Source organism: Rhinopithecus roxellana, chromosome 7 (assembly GCF_007565055.1).
Source record: "Rhinopithecus roxellana isolate Shanxi Qingling chromosome 7, ASM756505v1, whole genome shotgun sequence".
NCBI classification, from domain to species: domain Eukaryota; kingdom Metazoa; phylum Chordata; class Mammalia; order Primates; family Cercopithecidae; genus Rhinopithecus; species Rhinopithecus roxellana.
Window position 1 is genome coordinate 96,662,848 of NC_044555.1, and position 22,254 is coordinate 96,685,101.

Below are 22,254 nucleotides of genomic sequence, written 5' to 3' on the forward strand. Positions count from 1 at the left end.
ATTAATGACTGATCAATACTACCTTTCATATATATTGAAGTTATAAAACTAAAGAAAACCATAAAAAGAAAACATTCTGACCTATAATCTGTAAACATCCATCGGGATGGAATTCTCCAATATCACCAGTGCAAAACCACCTTTGTCCATTTTCATCCACAGAATAATCCTCTGCTGTTTTCTCTTCATTTTTAAAATATCCCATGGAGATGTTCTGTCCACCAATTACGATTTCACCTCTGGGGTTTGGCTTGTCATTAATTGTATAACCGCCTGGAAATCATAAAAGTAAATTAGTTATTGTTCTACAACAAATTTCATTAACTCTTAAAGCTTGTATGTTAGTATTTTTCTGCTGATCAAATTTTATACCACTTTATGAGAGAACATTAGTTTATATTTACTAAGATTTACATGAGGATACTGGGTGACTGTGATTTTAAAAATACCAAGAAAGGCTCAATAATAATCACTACCAATAATCACTCATCTCAAACCTTCCCATACCATAACATTTCACACTTAGAACACCATTAGAGCTTAGTGTTCATAGAGCTCTGTTAAGATAAAATCACCCCCAGGAAGAGTAACACTTGAAGCTGTTATAAGTAAATTACTAACATACTGATATCAATGCATTTCAAATTTTTTCTAAGGAGGTTTTAACCAAAAAAACGTGCAGTAAGTACCCAAAAATGGTAGCACCATAAAGTGAGAGGGAAAGGGGGGACTATGGGAAACAGGAAGAAAATTGTATTAATTTTACCTGTGGCCAGTCATGACTTTAAAAGTTCAAACACTAAACTAATTGACAATAACTACTAATATATTTTATCACTACTCATTACCTCTGTATTACTGAAGGAAGCTTACTTTAAGAAAAATATACAAAAATCTAAATTTGTAAACTAAGATATAGATTAGATTTTGTGTCATCAGGGTTCCTTTCAGCTGTTAGCTGCTCTGATAAACTTAAAACTATTCAATATTTCAACATGATAAAACCCATTGTATGTAAAAAAAAAAAAAAAAAAAAACTGAGATCATTAATTCCTACAGTATAAAGCCAAAGAGACTTTACAGCAAGGAAAACTCCAAATACATGTTCAACAATGGACCTACTCCCCAAAACTGACATTAAGGCCCAGTACCAGGAAATCAGAAAATAAAAATTATAGTAAAACTTGTTAAGGAGATTTTTGCCTTTAAACATTTCTGTGATTCCACTGCCTAACAAATAAAAACTTACCTAATAAAATAATTCTGATGTTGATGTCCAAAACACATACACACATACTATTTTCTTCAGATTTTCATGGTAAAATTGGAATGCCATTACCATGGAAGAAGGGAAGACTAAGTCCCAAGGTGTAAAACTCTTGGGAATGCAACTGGCTTTTTAAAATGTGTTTTTAAAAAACAAATAGTCATTTGCTCATAGAGCACTGACAATAACACACATAATAAAAAAATGCTTTAGAAACTTAAAGTTTATGTTAGATAAAAATGCATTCATTTTCTTAGGGTTTGTACGACCTAAGGGTATGTCCTACAAGGTAAATTGTACTTTAAATTTTTGGTCTGTGGTTCCATCCTAAGGTAAATATTCTCTTAAAATCTGAAGCATTTTAATTATTATTCCTTTATCTGACATGGCTAGGCTGTTAATTATTTGTTTTATTTAACAATCTACTTTACTGTAGTTACTGTGTATGTTTAGTATCTTTCATTAAGAAGACTGGTTGATATTTGCCTTCAGCTAATTTATAGAAAGGATGATCACCAATATCTCTAGGTTTCTTCTACATGGCTTGTCTCTGCAGGTACATATAAAAATTAAACTATACAAATAGCTGGACAGTTGAGTCTCAACTATGCAAATCTTTTCTGGGGTCAAGATCTAAGAAGTTGGTGTATGTTTGCAACCCATCATTCTATCCCCTAAAAATCTGGGATTTCTTTCTCAGCCCAAACATTCTCACTAGTAAAGTCAAGTTTCAAGGATCCTCACCTTCTCCAAACCCAGAAAGCTCCAGTAAGAATTTTTTTTCTCTTTACCTTCAAGTATTGTCAAGCTCAGAATCATTAATCCTAGATTCTAGAGATTTTATTTTCCTCTTGGGAACCTAAAGATATCACTAAGGAAAAAGAACGCATGGGGACAGGCAATAGCAAACCAGCAGAGAATTATTTGCTTCCCCAGACTTTAAAGAAATGAAAGTCATAAAGCTGACAGTAATTTTCAGCATATCTTGAATCACTAGAGCTTTCCATAAAATTCTTACCTTCCTGCCAGTCTTTTAGCTTAATTTCACAGCAAATAAGAGGAGCTCCAACTCTTCCAGTAGTATAGTCGGTTACTGTGAGGGAAAAAGTAACAGAGATATTAACATACCACATTCCAGATTTGTACCAATGTACTGGGAATATTAGAATTAGAGCCAGAGTCAGAAAAATGACAAAAGAAGGAGTGGAAAGCGTGATCATTTTTCAGTATTTCAACTCCATTTCAATAGTGTGATGGATTCCATTGTTGTTACATCATTTTTGCTTTTCATGGTTATATTTTATGTAATTAAGTACAAAAATCTGTTAAAGGAGGAGAGATGGCTCCACCGTTATCTACCTAAGATTGTCATAACATAGATTTTAATCGGAATTCCTGCTCTACCACTCACTGGCTGTGTAACATGGACAAGTAACTTAGCCTCTCTAAGCCTCCACTTCCTCATCTATGAAATGGAGATAGTAACAAAAGCTACTTCATACAGGGATGTGCTGTGAGGATTAAATGAGATGATACATGGACAATGCTTAACACTTCTTGGCACAAGCTAATCCTTCAAAAGATGCTAGCTGTTGTTATCAAACACCATCATGATGATGATATCCCTTTGTAATTTGTGATTATTGCTAGCAATAAAAAAATATTTATGGACAGCCTATTATGTAAACAGCATTATATTAACTGTTGTGAAGAAAACACAGGAGAGATAAGAAGACCCTGCACTCAATGACCTTAGGAATGAACTGGGAAGAAATGCATGTGAAACAATTCAGAGAACATTTAAATACTAAACTGCATGGCACTGAAGGTGAGCACAATAGCAGCTTAGAGACTCAAACAATCAATGCAAAATGAAGTAGTTGGGAAAGACATTATTGAAAAGTGGGCATTAAAAGATGGTTGTGATCAATTAGCAAAAAGGACATTCATTCCAAGAGAAGGGAAAAGAAAATACAGAGTGGTGAGACCAAGAATGCCTTCATGAGAAACAGTAAGAAGACTGGCTGGTCTGGAGAGAAGAGCCAGGCATGTTTATATGTGGGGAATAACGGAAAATGATGTTGGATAAGTACACTAGCATCAGATTAAAGATGTCCTGAAAGCTAGGTAAAGAGGTGTTTAGATTTGATACATCAGGTATCAAGCAGTGGGTGAGGTGGATGTATCTAATAGAAGGATACAGGATACATTAGAAGTGACGTAATGTAGGCAGACACAGCTGTTAAAAGGCTGTTAGGTCAGACCAGGCGCAGTGGCTCATGCCTGTAATCCTAGTACTCTGGGAAGCTGAGGTGGGTGATCACCTGAGGTCAGGAGTTCGAGACCAGCCTGGCCAACATGGTGAAACCCCGCCTCTACTAAAAATACAAAACTTAGCTGGGTGTGGTGGCACATGCCTGTAGTCCCAGCTACTCAGGAGGCTAAGGGAAGAGAATTGCTTGAACCTGGGAGGCGGAGGTTGCAGTGAGCTGAGATTGTGCCACTGCACTCCAGCCTGGGCAACAGAGCAAGACTCTGTCTCCAAAAAAAAAAAAAAGGGTTTTAGGTCAGAGCAGAATGGAGCAATAAAATGTTGCACAACAAAGGTGGTATGGGGGGAAAGGAGAAACCTAATGAAGGAATGATCTGGTATCTGGAATGACTTTAAGGATGGTGATACCACTCACACAAACAAATAATTTGTCAATAGAGAGACAGTTTAGAATAATGGCATTGATTTTGGACACAATGAGTTTAAAGCAAAAATAAGATTATCCAAAAATACAATTTCTATACCCCAGTGTTTCTCAACCTAAAGTGATTTTGCCCCCCAGGGGATATCTGGCAATGTTTGGGGATACGTTTCATTGTCACAGCTGGGGTGAGCCCATAAATATCTGCTTTGGCAACTAAATATCCTGCAATGCATACAAGAGTCCTCAACAACAAAGAATCATCGGATTCAAAATCTGAACATTGTCAAGGTTGGGAAAATTCGCTTTAGGCTGTTGAAAAATAACAAACGGGAAAGCAAAGAAGTCAGGACAGGAACACAGATTTAAGGGGGAGCATAAAAGTGATACTTCATTTTTAATAGTACGGTTCTCCAAAGAAGCGATCATTTAGAGAAAGAAGACTAAAGGACCAGGGTGACAGGATTTTGAGGACTGACTATGTGGCATAAATATTTATAAGGCGACTGGGCATGGTGGCTCACCACCTGTAATCCCAGCACTTCGGGAGGCCGAGGCAGGCAGATCACCTGAGGTCAGGAGTTCAAGACCAGCCTGGTCAACATGGTGAAACCCCCATCTAAAAATACAAAAATTAGCCGGGCGTGGTGGCACACGCCTGTAATCCCAGCTACTTGGGAGGCTGAGGCAGGAGAATCGTTTGAACCCAGGAGGTGGAGGTTGCAGTGAGCCAAGATCATGCCATTGCACTCCAGCCTGGGCAACAAGAGTGAAACTCCGACTCAAAAAAAAAAAAAAAAAAAAAAAAAAAATTATAAGGCTTAAAATTAAAGGGTCCACATGATACTTCTTATAACTAAGAATTCATAAACTAAAACTACATTGATTTGCCATGAATCTGATATTAGTTAAGAGGTATTTTAAAGTTGCAATGAATCTGATATTAGTTAAGAGGTATTTTAAAGTTACCATGGTTTCCAAAGGTAATGCAAATATATTTTATTAGTAGTATCTGATACAGAATATTTACCACCTTAACAATGCTTACCCTCAGTAACTGTCCCAGCACCACATGATTCTGTCAGTCCATAACCCTGGCCAATTGGGCAGCAGAAGCAGACATTCATGAATCGGTGTGTCTGAGGAGATAGTGGGGCCCCTCCAGACAGCATCATGCGGACATTCCCTCCCAGCAGAGCCTTCACCTTTTTAAATAGTAACCTTGATAAACGGAGGATAAATGATTTTAATGTATGCATACATTATTCTTGGCAACACACTAATTCATAAGCTCTGGGAAAGATTCCTCAACTGGTTGAACATCTCAGTGTCAGAATCACGGTGAGAATGAGAGGTTAACAAGGCAACAACCAGTAACGCCTTGAAAAAATGCCAGAAAAAACTCTTTAAAAATGAAGAAAGATAATGTACAGTATCGGGAAACTATGCTGACACAAGTAAATGATCACTTATGTTATCTCGCTTCCAATAAAAAATGCTTCCCCATCCCCACTCCTCAGTATCACATTTAAAATAACGGTTATGTTCATATACTTACAACACTATTTTATGAATACAATAAATCAGAAACCTTCATGCAATGAAGGTCACTTTTTTTAGTTAGAAATGACATTTTTTAAGCTCAAGTGTCTTGATTCAAAAGTCTATTTTAGTTTTTCTTCATGAGACTAAATTTTATAAATAAATCTTAAATACATACTCAATTATTAAAATCTGTTAAATTGCCAAGATCAGAGTCCTCTGCTTGCTGTATAAACAATAAAACTTAGAATAAAAGAGAAATTCAAACTTATGATCATGGTGGTGATATTCAAATGAATTAACTTTCCATTTATTTATTCATCTTCTGGATTTAAAAGCAGAAAAAAAAATTAAAGGCTCAAACCACAGAGTCTATGAAATGTACTTACAGATTGCAAAGAGGTGCATCATATCCCTTTTTGATCTGTTCCAATTTGTAATCATACCCTATCTTGAACAGAGTTTTCTGAATATAATTCATCTCTTGGACTTTGCTCATAACATTCTTATAAATTCTATCCATGATTTCCTGAAAGTAAAACAAAATATTCAATTATCTGAAAAGAATGGAGACAGTCTTTAGTTGAAGATACCTCACTTGCAACGTCTTGGGTAAAAGTCATTAGCATAATGGACATATTTGTTTCTTTAATTATATAACTAATTTCACTCCTTGTTCACTACTTCAAAAAGACTAAGGACAGCTATAGGGGTTTCTTCAGTTCTATACATTAAGTTAATTTTTTTTTTTTCTTTTTTTTGTGAGATGGTGTCTCACTCTGTTGCCCAGGCTGGAGTACAGTGGCAGGATCTCGGCTCACTGCAAGCTCCACCTCCTGGGTTCATGCCATTCTCCTGCCTCAGCCTCCCCAGTAGCTGGGACTACTGGCCCCCACCACCACACCCAGCTAAATTTTTTGTATTTTTAGTAGAACAGGGTTTTGCTGTGTTAGCCAGGCTGGTCTCGATTCCCTGACCTCGTGATCCACCCGCCTTGGCCTCCCAAAGTGCTGGGATTACAGGCGTGAGCCACCGTGCCCAGCCAAGTTAATCTACATTTTTAAGAAATGTTAGCTCGAGTTTAGAGAATTTACTCAGCTGTCACAAAAAAAAAAAAAAAAAAAATTAAATCTCTTTGTTACAATATATTCACTTAATCTCAAACAGCACCAAAATGCCTATGTTGAATCTATTCATGATGCTTTTCTCTTTTTTTACTACAACTTTGTAATCTTCTTACAGCGTGGCAGAAAGCATTAGTTTCTTAAAATCCTAAGTATCTATAGTTTAAGCATTTCTATTACATTTTAATAGAAGCAAAGAACATGATTCTTGCTCATACAAACTTGAAAAACTGGAGGTAGGACCAGGTTTAAGATATATTGACTCCAAGGTTAATACAAAACAAACAAAAAACCAAACAGCCCAGACTACCATTAAATGATGTTTTCTTGAAATTATTTAACACAAATTAACAAGAATTATTACATAAAGCACACCCATTTATAAATACGTGTTTCCAAATACTTAAAATATCAATTATCAGTACAAATTAAGGTATGCTATAATGAATAACTTAATGAGCAGTTCTTTTAATATTAGAATAGAGCCACTCACAAATGAAGACAGCAGAACCATCCGTTAAAAAGGTTACCACAGGTCAGGCGCAGTGGCTCACACCTGTAATCCCAGCACTTTGGGAGGCCCAGGCGGGTGAATCGTGAGGTCAGGAGTTCGAGACCAGCCTGGCCAAGATGGTGAAACCCCGTCTCTACTAAAAATACAAAAATTAGCCAGGCGCGGTGGCAGGCGCCTGTAATCCCAGCTACTCGGGAGGCTGAGGCAGGAGAATCACTTGAACCTGGGAGGCGGAGGTAGCAGTGAGCCGATATCACACCACTGCACTCTAGCCTGGGTGATAGAGCAAGACTCCGTCTCAAAAGAAAAAAAAAAAAAAAGTTTCCATTACATAGCACTCAGGCATGGTACAATATTGTTTTCTCCATTTCCACAAGAGGAGTCACTACTATATAACTGAAATATTTCTCTACATCTGTGACAGAATCCCCAATCATTCCCTAGCAGGACTTGAACATCCTGTAACCATCCTTCTTAAAAAGTATATGAGATCTTAAAAAAGGAGGGGAGGTGGGGGGAGGGGAGAGGGGGCAGGGGCTTGGGAATGAGACAGATGTGTGAGAACCATATCTACTGTTCTTTCCAGCACTGGGTACTAATCATAGACTTAGGCAAGGCCTTGATGAGAAAGGAACATAATACAGTTGTAACACATTGGCAGAGTTTATGGTTAGCACATTAAGTCACCCTTTATCTCAACCTAACATTACATGATGTTCAATGGAGCCACGGCTGATAAGTAGTGACTTACTCTGAATTCTCATTGTGAATGTTATAGTATTCAATCAATCTTTCATTCTGACCCAGGAAAGAAACAAACTCAAAAAACAGACTCTACCAAAAATAATTCTCAATAAAAAGTGTTTTTCTTTTAAATGGCCTATTTCTGGAGAAATAGGAGGAGCTAAAAAGGAAACCCGATAATATTTGATGAGGTGCCAATGGACTAGCAACATAGGAGACCATTTACTATCTCAAGGCCTCAAGAAATAAGAAAAGTGTCATTGGAACCTGGATGAGGACTCTAGCCATGGGAAAGACCTGGTTACAAACAATGGGAAGGAGAGTAACCAACAGGGTCTCCTGACAACTGCTAAAATTTGCAGCCCAGCAGGAAAGGAGCAAAGGTAGTAAGTGTGCAGACTCTCTCTCTTTCTGCCCTCTGATCTCTCATGAGGGCCTCCAATTGGCTGAACCCAACCAGAAGTCATAAGGCAAGGAAGCACTGGTCATTTGTGCATAGAACGTAGCCCCTCAAGACACAAAGTAAAGCAGGGAAGAACGGACAATGGGCAGTTAGAGGATAAGCAGCCTATGTGTTAACTGTGCTTATCCTTCAGGCCTAAAATCAGAGATCACTTCTTTTTTTATTATTATTATTTTTTATTATACTTTAAGTTCTAGGGTGCATGTGCACAACATGCAGGTTTGTTACATATGTATACATGTGCCATGTTGGTGTGCTGCACCCATTAACTAGTCACTTACATTAGGTATATCTCCTAACGCTATAGCTCCCCCATCCCCGCACCGCACAACAGGCCCCGGTGTGTGATGTTCCCCTTCCTGTGTCCAAGTGTTCTCATTGTTCAATTCCCATCTATGAGTGAGAACATGCGGTGTTTGGTTTTCTGTCCTTGTGATAGTTTGCTGAGAATGATGGTTTCCAGCTTCATCCATGTCCCTACAAAGGACATGAACTCATCCTTTTTTTATGGCTGCACAGTATTCCATGGTGTATATGTGCCACATTTTCTTAATCCAGTCTGTCACTGATGGACATTTGGGTTGGTTCCAAGTCTTTGCTATTGTAAATAGTGTCACAATAAACATACGTGTGCATGTGTCTTTACACCAGTTAGAATAGTGATCATTAAAAAGTCAGGAAACAACAGCTGCTGGAGAGGATGTGGAGAAATAGGAACACTTTTACACTGTTGGTGGGACTGTTAACTAATTCAACCATTGTGGAAGACAGTGTGGCGATTCCTCAGGGATCTAAAACTAGAAATACCATTTGACCCAGCCATCCCATTACTGGAGATTACTTCTTAAACACCTCAGCCCTTACCTCTTCCTATGTTATCTGATAAGGTTTGCTACGGAATTCTGTATGCTAGATAATAAAGCCAATGTATTGTTTTCCAAAATGAAATAATAACAAGAACATACAACAGTCCTAAATAGACAGCCATAGTGGTTAAGAAGACTGGTAGACTGATACTCAAACACTGATTCCATCACCTATGAGCTGTGTGGCTTTGGGGCAACTTTCCTTCTTTGTAAGATAGGGGTAACAGGGCCCACCTTGCAGTCTTAGAATTAAGTGAGATCATTTATCTAAGGCATTTCGCACAGTGCCTACCTAGCACATAGGAAGTACTGCACTAGCTATTATTAGCAACTTTATATTATGGTTTTAGTCAGAAGCCTCTTCTTTCTGTTTGAAAACTTTATGAATTATACAGAACCTCTAAATAAAAAGACAAAGTCTTCTCTGACCTATTCTACTTCTTTGTTATTTGGTAATTTTGCAATTAGAAGCTAAAACGACCATAAAGTATCTTCCATCTGTAATTCTCAGAAAAATCTGGACTGAATACTTTCTTATCTAATCTCAGACTTTCCATATACAAAAGTAATTCTGTGAAAGATACTGGGATAAGATTTCAAGTCTGATCATAATATAAGCAGTAGTGACACACAGTCTTTCTGGAGTTTTCTGAAGCATAAAAAAGCTAGAAGATATTTGATTACACAAAACTGAAATACGGTGTTAAATGTTTCAAAATTCATCATTACAAGGCTATAAAATGTAACATCTTGTTGTTTTTTGTTTTTAAGGCAGTATTTCACATGAGGATTCTGAATATATAGAATTAAACGTTTTTCCTTTGGGAGCTCTCTCCAATTTTCAGTTTACTTAATCACCATAAGAGGGTTGGGAGGGCTTAGATCCTCGACCTTGTATATGATTCTTCAGCTCCCTAGGATGGCTTAAGTTTCCTCGTATTTTAAATTAAGAGATTAAACAAGATGGTCTTTAGAGTATATTCTATCTTAAAATGGTCTGACCAATTCTCACAGTAGGTAATCTGAACTAGGTCATTTTCATCACCTAATTTTCATGTATCAGCAAACTCAAACAGGCATACATTACAAAAGCTTGCCATTTTGTCTTCCCCAGTACAGTACCTAAGATTTTAATGAACATATTTGCTGTGATTTCAACAAGGTAAAATTATTTTAAAATGTAGACATATCTAAGAGTATTACTTTTTAAAAGGTCCAAGTATGAGCAATAAATTAAATAAACGATTCTCTTATGCTCATATTCATATTCTGTACTCACCGGAACAGCAGCCATAAGTGTGGGCTTCAGTACAGTACAGTCTCCTTTGCTTCCTTTTTTAATTTTGCTGGACTACATTAAAGAAAAAGTAAATATAATCAGGAAAACCAACCTTAACAAAACATGTTGTAATTCAAGTATTAATAACAAATATAGAAGTTACACATGGAATTTGAGCTGTTACTGCTTGTGATTATCTGTTAACAACTATCATAACCTACAAGTCTCAAGTGTAAGTACTTTAGTGCTACAGATAACTGCTTCTAGCACATTTCACCTTCCTTAGAGGAGAAACCTTGATCCAGGATAAGAAGAGAATGGGATATTTTGATGAATCAAACATTCTTATTAATAACACACTATCAAATACAGCACAGACTACTACTACATTTTCAAAAAAACTTGATTAAGACAGATATAACACTAAAACAAAATTGAAGGTGATTTTAACTTTCTTTGATTAACCAATAGGCAAAGCCACATCTTAAACACACCACTATATGGCCGGGCGCGGTGGCTCAAGCCTGTAATCCCAGCACTTTGGGAGGCCGAGACGGGCGGATCACGAGGTCAGGAGATCGAGACCATCCTGGCTAACACAGTGAAACCCCGTCTCTACTAAAAAATATAAAAAAACACTAGCCGGGTGAGGTGGCAGGCGCCTGCAGTCCCAGCTACTCAGGAGGCTGAGGCAGGAGAATGGCGTAAACCCGGGAGGCAGAGCTTGCAGTGAGCCGAGATCCGGCCACTGCACTCCAGCCTGGGTGACAGAGCGAGACTCCATCTCAAAAAAAAAAAAAAAAAAAAAAAAGACACCACTATGAACATCAATTAACATCATACTGAAACTCTAATTTGGTAATACCCTAGTTGGTATGATACAGAGAACACTGCCAGGGACAAAGTAGAGATACATATATATATACATAAATGTGCACATATTCTCTTTTTATCTTTCTTTCTTATACACATAAATACAATTTGGTATTTCAAATGTTAGATCAGTTGGTAGAAAAGTTGATAAAGTAACCCACTGAAAAAGCAAGATAAAAATAAAAATCTGCCACAACACAGTTCATTAGCCTGCAAGTTTAGGTGTTTGTCACACGTTAGCCATTGCTAATACAGGAAAGAAGAAAACCAGCTGTTAAGCAGTGTGATCCATAAGAACTACCAGCTTGGCCATATACAGGATGGTTCTCCTGATAAAACTAAGTTGCCTTTCTCCTACTTTTCTTTAATATGGATAAAGGAGATAAAATAACTTGTTTTATGTATGTGCAAGGATGTGCAAATTTGCAAGTGGAAACCTACACAGAAACCATGTACACCACACACAGGAGGGCTGCTCTGCAGAGACAAAATGGGCTCTCATGTCCTTCAGGTCAGAGTTGCCCTCTGCATGCTATTGACCAGTTCTTGCTACAGAGAGCAGTTCTAGGATAGCAGAAGCCACAAGAAGTCCTTCTTTGTTTTTTTTACTCTTAGTAATTTTATCAGTTATTTCGTCCTCTTGTGATCATAGTAATCCTAGTTATGACAATATTGCTATCATCAGTTGGCTCCAAATGTGGTGCTTCTAGTCTCCTGCATCCTTCTGATTTCCTATGTGAGGGAAGTTCCTGTGTTTTAGATTCCTAGTAAGATTGAGAGTCTTTACAATAGTTCATTTAAAAAGTAGGTGTGAATTTTATTGAACAGGCTTCTAATGTACTAGCTTAGCCTAAGAGACAGCAAGAATTATGTCAGACCAGCAACAGACTCCAACTGTCCCTCCTTTCCCACACTGAGGCTATTGTTCTCAGAAAGGCAGTGAAAAATCAAAGAGTGGCTAGTCCCGGCTTCCAAATTCATAAAGGGAAAAAAAATTATACTCAAAGTTTACTGAAATGTTTTCTACATTTTGATAATGTCTCTGAGCATAAGAAAAACCCATGACAATAAAACATAATCATCAGAGATTTTACTAAATTTTTTTTAGAGTTTAAGCCTCAGTCTTATTGATAGGTCTACTTTGATTTTACTAGATCAAGTTCTGTTTATCAACTGAATTGTGTATTTATTCATTCCATTACTATTCTAGCAGATTTTAAATGTGAATTTATAGCTGAGTGGTATAGTCAAACACAGCAGCACCCTGTCATACAAAGATTGTGCTTCTTAAAGTAAAAAGGTAGGAGTTGTTTGCAACAGAATGCTTTCTCACAGAAAAAGCCACTTTAAAAGGAGGCTGGATTCTTCTTTCAAAGAGAATCCAACGTGGTAATGACTAGGAGGGGACACAAGGGACATTCACGGGTACTGAAAATGTTCTTTGTTTTCCTAATCTAGATGGTGATGATCACAGAGGTCTATATGTATATATGCTTATTAAATCTAATCAAGCAGTACACTTAATATTTGTGCACTTTGAGTCACACATAAAAAAAAAAAAAGGTGATTGGAATCTCAAGTCCAAAAAAAAAACTATTTAACTTTTTTTGTTTTAATAGTATACAACCTATCTAGCCTTTCCCTACAATGGTATTTCTACAAATAAAGTATTACAATTTCTAACTGTGAACACCAAGGACATATCTTACCAACTCCATGCTCCATAGAGACTCAAACAAAAGGCAGCATTGCCGGAGGTGGGGGGGCGGGGGGCCTGAAAAACAACAGCTGGGCCCCCAGTGTTGAAGGAGCAGAGCCACATATAGACAAGTCATTCCTACCTATACTCGCTTTATCTTTCAGCATCCAGAACCCCACAGCTTCTTTAGTGGCTTTTTTTTTCCCCCTATGCCTGGTTGAAGCTTTTCTACAGCAACTATTCCAAAGAAGACATAAAACAGAACTGTGGACAATAGTATTAGGTGTGTAATTTCAAATGGGTATAACATATATGAGTTAGCCCCACCCATTGTTGGGATTTCTGCTATGAACTACAGGAAGAAGGAAGAATCCTAACTTAGTATGGTGAGCTGAGACTACCTTTGGAGATGCCTCAGCCCTTACCAATAGAACTTTCTGTGATGATAAAAATATTCTTTATCTTTGCTGCCTAATATGGTAGCCATTGGTCACACATAGCTATTGAGCGCTTGAAATATGGCTAAAAGCGGCCGGGCGCGGTGGCTTAAGCCTGTAATCCCAGCACTTTGGGAGGCCGAGACGGGCGGATCACAAGGTCAGGAGATCGAGACCACCCTGGCTAATACGGTGAAACCCCCATCTCTACTAAAGAATACAAAAAACTAGCCGGGTGACGAGGCGGGCGCCTGTAGTCCCAGCTACTTGGGAGGCTGAGGCAGGAGAATGGCGTAAACCCGGGAGGCGGAGCTTGCAGTGAGCTGAGATCCGGCCACCGCACTCCAGCCTGGGCACTCCAGCCTGGGCGACAGAGCCAGACTCTGTCTCAAAAAAAAAAAGAAATATGGCTAAAAGCAAATGAATTTTTTTTTCAATTTTACTTAATTTTTATTTAAATATCTGCCTAGTGGCTACTGTATCAGACAGCACTGCTCCAGAAAAATCTCGGAAAAACTGGGCCAAAACCCTAACATATGTCCTCCCAGAAAACCCACCAATGCTCATGGGTAGTGTGTCAAAAAGGCTCACTGTATTTATATTCTCTATCATAGTTCTCAAGAGTAAAAATCTAGTAGAGAAAGATAAAAATAGTTATTCATTCTGAAATAATTGTAAGGCCGGGCACAGTGGTTCACACCTGTAATCCCAGCACTTTGGGAGGCTGAGGTGGGCGGATCACTGGAGGTCAGGAGTTCGAGACTAGCCTGGTCAACATGGTGAAATCCCATCTCTACTAAAAATACAAAAAAATAGCAGGGCGTGGTGGTAGGCGCCTGTAGTCCCAGCTACTCCGGAGGCAGAGGCAGGAGAATTGCTTGAACCTGAGAGACAAAGGTTGCAGTGAGCCAAGATCATACCATTGCACTCCAGTCTGGGCGACAGAGCAAAAGAAAAGAAAAAAGAAGTAATTTAAAAATATATAGCTAAAGCAATGCTAACATATCCACAGGGTAATTTCCTATAGCTACATATTGTTCATGGAAGCTATTTTGATGTCAAGGAGAAAGCTTTAGCTGAATTAAAATATCTCATGTCCTAGTATTATGTTCTCAGCCAAACTATGCAGCATCATATAATCATGCCAATATGAAAAGTTTGTCACCTGGTCAGAGAGTGTAAGTGGAGAAGAATATCCAATCCTGCAGCCATAGGTAAAGCAAGATATCTCTGCTGTCAGTTCTAGCACATGAGCCAAAGGCAAGTAGCCAATATATGTGTCCTTTGGTCTAAAACAAAATAAGAGAAATATTTTAACCATTCTTGAAAAGGCATTTGAAGTTAGAAATACCAAGAACTTTATCATTTTAATATAGATTGAGTTTAGAGAATGCTGAACATGAACTCTGATTTCTAAGAAGAAAGTTAAAGAACTATCTTACCCCAGTCCAGGTATTCTTTCACATTGGCCTGTCATTCCAGCTATTAAATTGCTATGATGCATCATCACTCCCTTAGGTCGGCCAGTAGAACCACTAGTATACATAACAATGGCCATGTCTGAAGGCGTTGGTCTACTTGGAGGAATGCCCACTAAATGAATGAATGAAAAACACCACATTTACTTCAGTTCAAAAGTTAAATTACTAAACAATAATAGGATATTTAGATTTTGCATAATGATAAACTATCAATAGACAGTATTTGCTTTAAATCATCAAAACGAACTGGGTGAGGTGGCTCATGCCTGTAGTCCTAGTACTTTGAGAGGCCAAGGTGGGAGGATCCCTTGAGCCCTGGATTTCGAGACCAGCCTGGTCAACATAGCAAGACTCTGTCTCTACAAAAACTAAAAAAGTTAGCCGGATGCAGTGGCATGCACCTGCAGTCCTTGCTACTCAAGAGGATGAGGCAAGAGGACTGGGTGAGCCTAGCAGGTTGAGGATATGGTGAGCTATGGTCATACCACTGTGCTCCAGCCTGGGCTAGAAAACAAAAATGTTTTTTTTTTTTTTTTTTTTTTTTGAGAAGGAGTCTCGCTCTGTCTCCCGGGGTGGAGTGCAGTGGCCGTATCTCAGCTCACTGCAAGCTCCGCCTCCCGGGTTTACGCCATTCTCCTGCCTCAGCCTCCCGAGTAGCTGGGACTACAGGCACCCGCCACCTCGCCCGGCTAGTTTTTTGTATTTTTTAGTAGAGACGGGGTTTCACCGTGTTAGCCAGGATGGTCTCGATCTCCTGACCTCGTGATCCGCCCGTCTCGGCCTCCCAAAGTGCTGGGATTACAGGCTTGAGCCACCGCGCCCAGCCGAAAACAAAAATGTTTATCAAATTCTGGTTACAGTGAGCATTTTGGACTCAATTTGGCCCATTTTCTGGATGTTTAACCTAATCCCTGTCTGTGCTTTGCCTCTCCACAGTGTTGTGTACAGAGCAATGTCGTAGAAAGATTTCTGGGACTTTGGAGTATCAGGAGGACAGAGTATTCTGTATAAACTTCTTAGGCCTCAGTTTGTCATCTCTAAAATAAGACAGTTGGACAGATTGTGGTTACTGACCCCTAGTGGGTATCAGAATCACCTGCAGAACTTAAATAAAATACTATTTCTGAACCCCCTTTCTGAAAATTCAGATTCAATATGTCCGGGATAGAACGAAGCTCCACAAGTGATTCTCATATATGCCCCTGATTGAAAACCACTGGATCTGACCTTTAAGGTGACTCCAATGCTAAAATTCGAAGGTGATAAGTTTTAAACAGCACCCTGGAGCTTCCACTTTCAAGACAGTGTATAGTGCTAACCTAGTAACCACTTTTCCTTCCAAGAATATACCAAAGTGGCTAAGAAGCCACAGATATATCATCAGAATTAAATACAAGTTTAACAGGATTATCAGATTTTAAAATCTTTACACAAATTATTTACATTTTTATACACATTAAAATAAATTTTTTTTTAAACAGTGAGCTATACCACTGAAACAAAGATAGTTACACTTAAACGGGCTAATTTTAATGCTTTTTAAAGATATAGTCATAGTTTATAAACCAAGCACATAAGGACTGCATATTTCCTGATGATTGACCAAAGCAACAGCAGTCGCTAAATTCTTAAATCTAGCACATAATGTGATACTTTGCTTCTGCCCACTTTTAAGTAAATATGCAAAAAAGTGGCATCATAATAACTGTCTGTACCACAAAAACATATGTATCCTATCTACTGCAGAGATGAGTAGAACTAAGCGGGATATGTGGTCTATTACATTATTGCTCACACCAAATTATGAAGACTGCTGACCCCTTAGTTTGCTACCAACACCCTTTGGTGAATCAGCAGAACTGCAACTGATCCCTACCAATCAGGACTTTTCAGTCAAGTTTATCCCAGTCTTACAGGGTCAACCTGGTGTGGAGAAATAATTCTCTATGGGTCTCATGTTCCACACATCTTGCAAGCAGAGACATTGACTTTGTTCCAGACTATGCAAAGAGATAGTGTCTCTCCCCAGAGCAAACAGAAGGCATGCTTACTGTCCAGTACAATAAGATAATAAGATATTCAGGCTCTTTAAGCTCAGAGTTCCTCTCTTATGACACAAATGTTGATATGATACTCTGGCTACTGCTATTGTTGTGAGTAAAAAACTGTCCCTCATCTCAGACCCAAAAGTCTATGGCCCCAAGAAGTTTTGCAGGCTCATCTGTTTGCCGGCAAGCAGGGTAAAATCTCAGACTCTCTGCCATTCTGGACACATGGCAGAAAGCTATAATCTATACCTGTTATTATAAACGCATGTTCATTCTCTAACAGTAAAATGTTCAGAAGCTGAGTAGAGGTTCGACCAACACTTTCTTCTGCAAAAATGTATCCTTTCCTCATTATAGTATGGTATTATGGCATTAAACATAATAAGAAAACTCTTCAAATGGAGTATTAATTTCCTCAACTCTCTGCCCTGATGGCCAACTGACATTTTGCTACAAGGTACACTTACTTGCTTTAAATGAAATACCAACTACCACTTCAGTGGTAAAATACATCCAAGCATTAATCTTGGTAAAGAGTTTTGCATCCTCTGAAACATTCTTAAGATAACTAGCATTAAGCATTTATTTCAGAAAGTTTACTGAATGCAAGGCCTGAGATATTTTTCTTTTATGAGGCCCAAATTGGAAGGTTATAGTGGGTTATTTAAAAAATGAAGAAACATTTGGCAGCAACTGCCATAAAGTCTGAACCACTGATTACATCTCAATCATTTAGTGAAATTTACTAACTTACTTTTTTTTAGGAGAAATGGAGGGAAAATCTTAATCATATATGGTCTTGATGGTTTTTAAAGAGTTTTAAACTTTTTTTTTCAGTCAAAGAACTTTTGTGGATTTACTCATATCACTTGTTTCCCTAACCTACCGAAATAACTATCCTGGAATAGGTAAATAAAATTGTTTCTACTGCTTTACTTACAGTTTTCTGGGTTGGATCCCAACTCTTCTACTGATTGCATGCTGTGAATCTCAAAACCTTCCGGGTACTCTGCTTTATTGATAGTCTTATTGTCCACATAAATGATATGTTTTACACAACTGATATCTAACAATGCAGTCTGTTAGGCAGAAAGAAAAAAACCAGCTATTAAATTTGGGCCTGCAACAAAAATTCACTTACTGAATATTTTTCTGTCCTGCCAGACAATGCAACCATGAATTAAAAGAATATTTCATATTTACCTTAAGTTTACTTTCCAGAAGTTCAACACTGGTAATCAGATAGGAAGCCTCAGATTCATTTAGCCCATGAACTACTGCTTCTTTGCCAAGTGTGGCATATAAAGTCACAACTACATAATAAAAATAAACAGAAATATTAAGTAATAAACATCTATTAGAAATGGATATTATTGAAGTCAGTCTTTAATAATAGGTACACTTAGAGACACAAAGACATTGTATATTTTAATTTGATTTCATAGTCTCTGTCACCATCCTTCAACCTTGCTTCAAACTCCCTCGGAGCCCAAAGTTTTCCTTACAAATTCCCAGAACTCTCACTTCCTAAACCTGAAGAAACCCAGAAACACTCACACTGCCACAGCTGATCAAAAATCTGTTAATTAAGATGCTCCAGGCCAATTGGTACTGGCTGAACTCTTAATTCAGGTCAGACTGGCCCAGCTAGGGCTTCCTCTTGATACATACTTTCATTGGCCATAGCCTCCAAAGAATGGATAAGTCCTTGAAAATCTTGAGGATCTTAAGTCATAAGATCAGCCACAGATAATATTACTCCTTCTAAGAAGCTGCTTTAGTGAGTCCAATGTCCAATGTGATTGGTGACCTCCACACCTTAATTAGAGAGATCAAGGAGACCTACTCCTTAGGAGCCACCAGAGATAACATAAACTTAAACCAAGATCAGTTGGAATCAAAGGACATTTGCTGAACTTAGAAAGAACTGAAAATTCAGCTCTAGATTGGTAATTAGAAACAACGTGGTTAAAAATAGCCACTTTTCACAAGCTGTTGATCGTTGAAAGTGGGTAATGGGTACATAGGGGATCATTTTCATATTATCTATTTTTTGTTTGAAATTTAAGTTCTTCAATCCTACCCTACAGTGTTATATTTCATTCAACAAACAACGGAGTACTTAGTATGGAACAATACATTGTTTACTTCTTAAACAGTGGCAACAACAAATGCTTGAGTATTAGAAACATACTCAATTTTACTTTCTAACATATCTAATGCCAATTCCAGTTGTCACATGCATATTTCACATGTAAAATGGAATAAGTCAAATAAGAGGTCTCGAAGTGTAGCAATGAACTTGAATTATCCTAAGAAATGCTTTTTTGTTCTTTTAATCATTACTCTTTGTATATCATCCCTGAAAAATACCCCCAAACTCCAACTCTTTCAGGTACAATTCATTTCCAATTGGAAAATAAAAGTGTAAATCATATCCCTTAAAGCTGCCAATTCCCATATTAGTTCTTAAAAGTTATATTTAACAGGAGCTATCAGATATCTTTTAGCCACAATATTACATACTGTATTGTGGACGTAATTTATGTGTAAAATGGCTAAACAACACCTACTCTGAAAACAGAAGCATCTCAAAACAATTTTCACATGCAAGCAAAAACCCTTCTCTCCCCGCTCCAAAAACACAAGGCACTTACGAGGAAAGTTGTACTTAAAGCAGGTCTGTGCTGCAATCATCCACTCGGCCCTGGTCTCACAGAAGATGGCAATGGTGTTCTTTGGTTTTAGTCCCAGTGCAGTGAGTCCACTACCAAAGTTATTCACTCTGCAGTTAACTTCAAGGTAGTTCATCCATTTATAATTCCCAAGAATTAACTGTTAAAGTGATACATTCCCTAATATTAGTATATTCAAATAAGCAATTAAAATACTATCCAAAGCATAAAACTCTAAAAATGCTCTTAAGTGAACATAAAGAAGCTACGAACGGCTTCTGAGTAGTTTTACACAGCACTATAATAGAATGCCAGCATATTTAAAACGCACTCCATTTATAATAAAACAAATGTGTCTTACTCTTTAAAACATAAATGAAAAGCACCAAAATACTTTACCTTCTTAAAAACTTTTCCATTTGGCTGCATTTCATTTTCTTCACTTAGGATTTCCCTGGTCCCAAGGCTGTCCTTCTTCCCAAACTTGGATACAGCATAGTCAAATAATTTATCCAGAGTATCTGCTCCAGGGATGTCTATTACAGCTAGTGAGTCGAAGTGTGTGACAGAGCGATATGGACTTCCAGGTTTGTCTGAAGTGGGCTTAGCTTTTATTCTCTTTGCCATAGCGTTTTTCTTCTTGGCATTGGTAAGAAAATACCATGGAATAAATATAAGGGCACTGTATATTGTTATTAACAAGTGGACAGGCAGCAAAATAATGGTGAGCACATTTAGCTTAAGTTTCATAGTGGAAAGGCTTCTAAAATGGTGCTTATTTCTTGTTATTCTTTGGCTTTTGAAAGCCTTATTTTGCTGAAGAAGGCAATAATAGAAGCAGCAGTAAGAATAGCAGTACAGCCAAGGCAGTTCAATCTCAGTGATACAGATAAGTTAGTAATCTTTGGAAGCCGACAATACAGTATGCCTGTAGATGATGACAATGAACCAAGCAGAGAGCAGGAGAAAAAAAAAAAAAAAAAGAGTATTAACAAGTTGATAGCACAATTGATTTAAATACCCAGGTCTTTATTAGTTTACACAATTAATTACAGAAAGCTGAAATAACTGGTCTGAAAGGCTGGCATTTTCCATTTGTAATCATTATTGACATAAATGTCTTTGAGCACATCAACTTCTGAATTTAATTTTTTCTAGATTTCTAGGTGTAGTGGTACTCTGCATATCATTCTGTGAGTTGAACAACAACCTTAATGCTTACGCAAATGCATGAATACGATATTTAAGTTTGGCAAAACTTTGATAGAATAGGGTATGCCAATGAGATTTTTCTTAAACATGTGCATGTAAACTAGACATCTTTAAATAGTGTTAAGTTTATATCCAAAGGCGGGGGGTGGAGGGGCAGATACTACCAACTTAGATTTATTTCTCAAAGGTCAACCCAGAAACATTATTCTGAGTTCTTCATTAAGGTACATTTCTCAGGTAATGCTATTTACTATCTCCTGTTTCCCATATGGGATCAATGCAGTTGTAAAATCATTTCCTGTATGTCCACTTTGTGCTCAAAACTGCACCAGTTGCCTAGGAGTGGTAATACAAGACTGAAGTAGTATTAATTCCTGGCCCTTGGCCATTATAAGTTAACATTTATGAGTCAACTATCACACAAGATAGATCCAGTGTTTTTGAAACTGTTTGGGGGCATGGGGACAGGGGGTGCAACTAAATCATCTCTTCTAATAAACACTACTGCAAACTGCCCATATATAATACTAAAAAGTGGAGTTGCTCTGGCCAAAACAGGGTTTGGGGATGTCTAGAGTCCTGCCCCAGAATTCCCTGAATCCCAACTCCCAAGGTGACCACTAAAGCATTTCCACTGAAAAGCCTTGTGGTAATACATAACTAATACATAACTACCACATGCAGTATAGGCAGTAGTATAAGCAATAAATGCAAAAGGAGTTCACAGGAAGTGCAAAATGGCCAAGAGTAACTAGGAGAGGCGTTGTGGAGATTAGATTTAAGCTGGACCTTATGTTGGGTATCTAGAAATGAAAGAGGAATGGAAGGCATTCCAGGCTCAGGGACTATACGGAAAAAGATATGAAGGTGGGAATGAAAGGACTTTGGGAGAATAGGAAGTACCAATAGCAAGGACACTAGTCTGACTGGGGCACAGCATACACTAAATACGCTAAATATGCTTGACTAAATATGCTATGGTAGTTACAAGATTTAACAAATCAGGCAAAGTAATTTTGATTGGATTACGCAGAAAGCTGGGGGCTGCTGCAGGTTAGAAAAACAGTGCCATTGGAAAGAAACTGCGGAAACAGGCTCAAAAATAGTAATTTTGCTTTTTTTTTTTTTTTTTTTTTTGAGACAAGATCTCATTTTGTCACACAGGCTGGAGTGCAGTGGTGTGATCTCAGCTCACTGCAACCTCTGCCTCCAGGGCTCAAAAGATCCTCCCACCTCAGCCTCCCGAGCAGCTGGGAACACAGATGTGCTGATATTACCATGCCTGGCTAGTGTTTTTGCATTTTTTGTAGAGATGGGGTTTCGCCATGCTGCTCAGG

At 38.0% G+C, this 22,254-nt stretch overlaps 1 protein-coding gene across 5 annotated transcripts in view; it reads right to left on the reverse strand.

The window, feature by feature from the left end:
* The window catches only part of ACSL4 (acyl-CoA synthetase long chain family member 4), an 85,944-nt gene that overhangs the window by 14,294 nt on the left and 49,396 nt on the right, over positions 1 to 22,254 (reverse strand). For 2 of the 5 annotated variants that reach the window (XM_010378624.2, XM_010378615.2), the window contains 11 exons: positions 20,105 to 20,633; positions 19,688 to 19,865; positions 18,234 to 18,343; positions 17,971 to 18,109; positions 14,944 to 15,094; positions 14,667 to 14,790; positions 10,493 to 10,564; positions 5,892 to 6,031; positions 5,009 to 5,181; positions 2,286 to 2,360; positions 82 to 273 (listed from right to left, as the gene is read on the reverse strand). In XM_010378624.2, the coding sequence (XP_010376926.1) occupies positions 82 to 273; positions 2,286 to 2,360; positions 5,009 to 5,181; positions 5,892 to 6,031; positions 10,493 to 10,564; positions 14,667 to 14,790; positions 14,944 to 15,094; positions 17,971 to 18,109; positions 18,234 to 18,343; positions 19,688 to 19,865; positions 20,105 to 20,455 (1,705 nt within the window). In that variant the 5' untranslated portion in view covers positions 20,456 to 20,633. The remainder of the gene's footprint in view (positions 1 to 81; positions 274 to 2,285; positions 2,361 to 5,008; positions 5,182 to 5,891; positions 6,032 to 10,492; positions 10,565 to 14,666; positions 14,791 to 14,943; positions 15,095 to 17,970; positions 18,110 to 18,233; positions 18,344 to 19,687; positions 19,866 to 20,104; positions 20,634 to 22,254) is intronic. The other 3 variants (XM_010378648.2, XM_010378633.2, XM_010378640.2) reach the window with 2 other exon arrangements.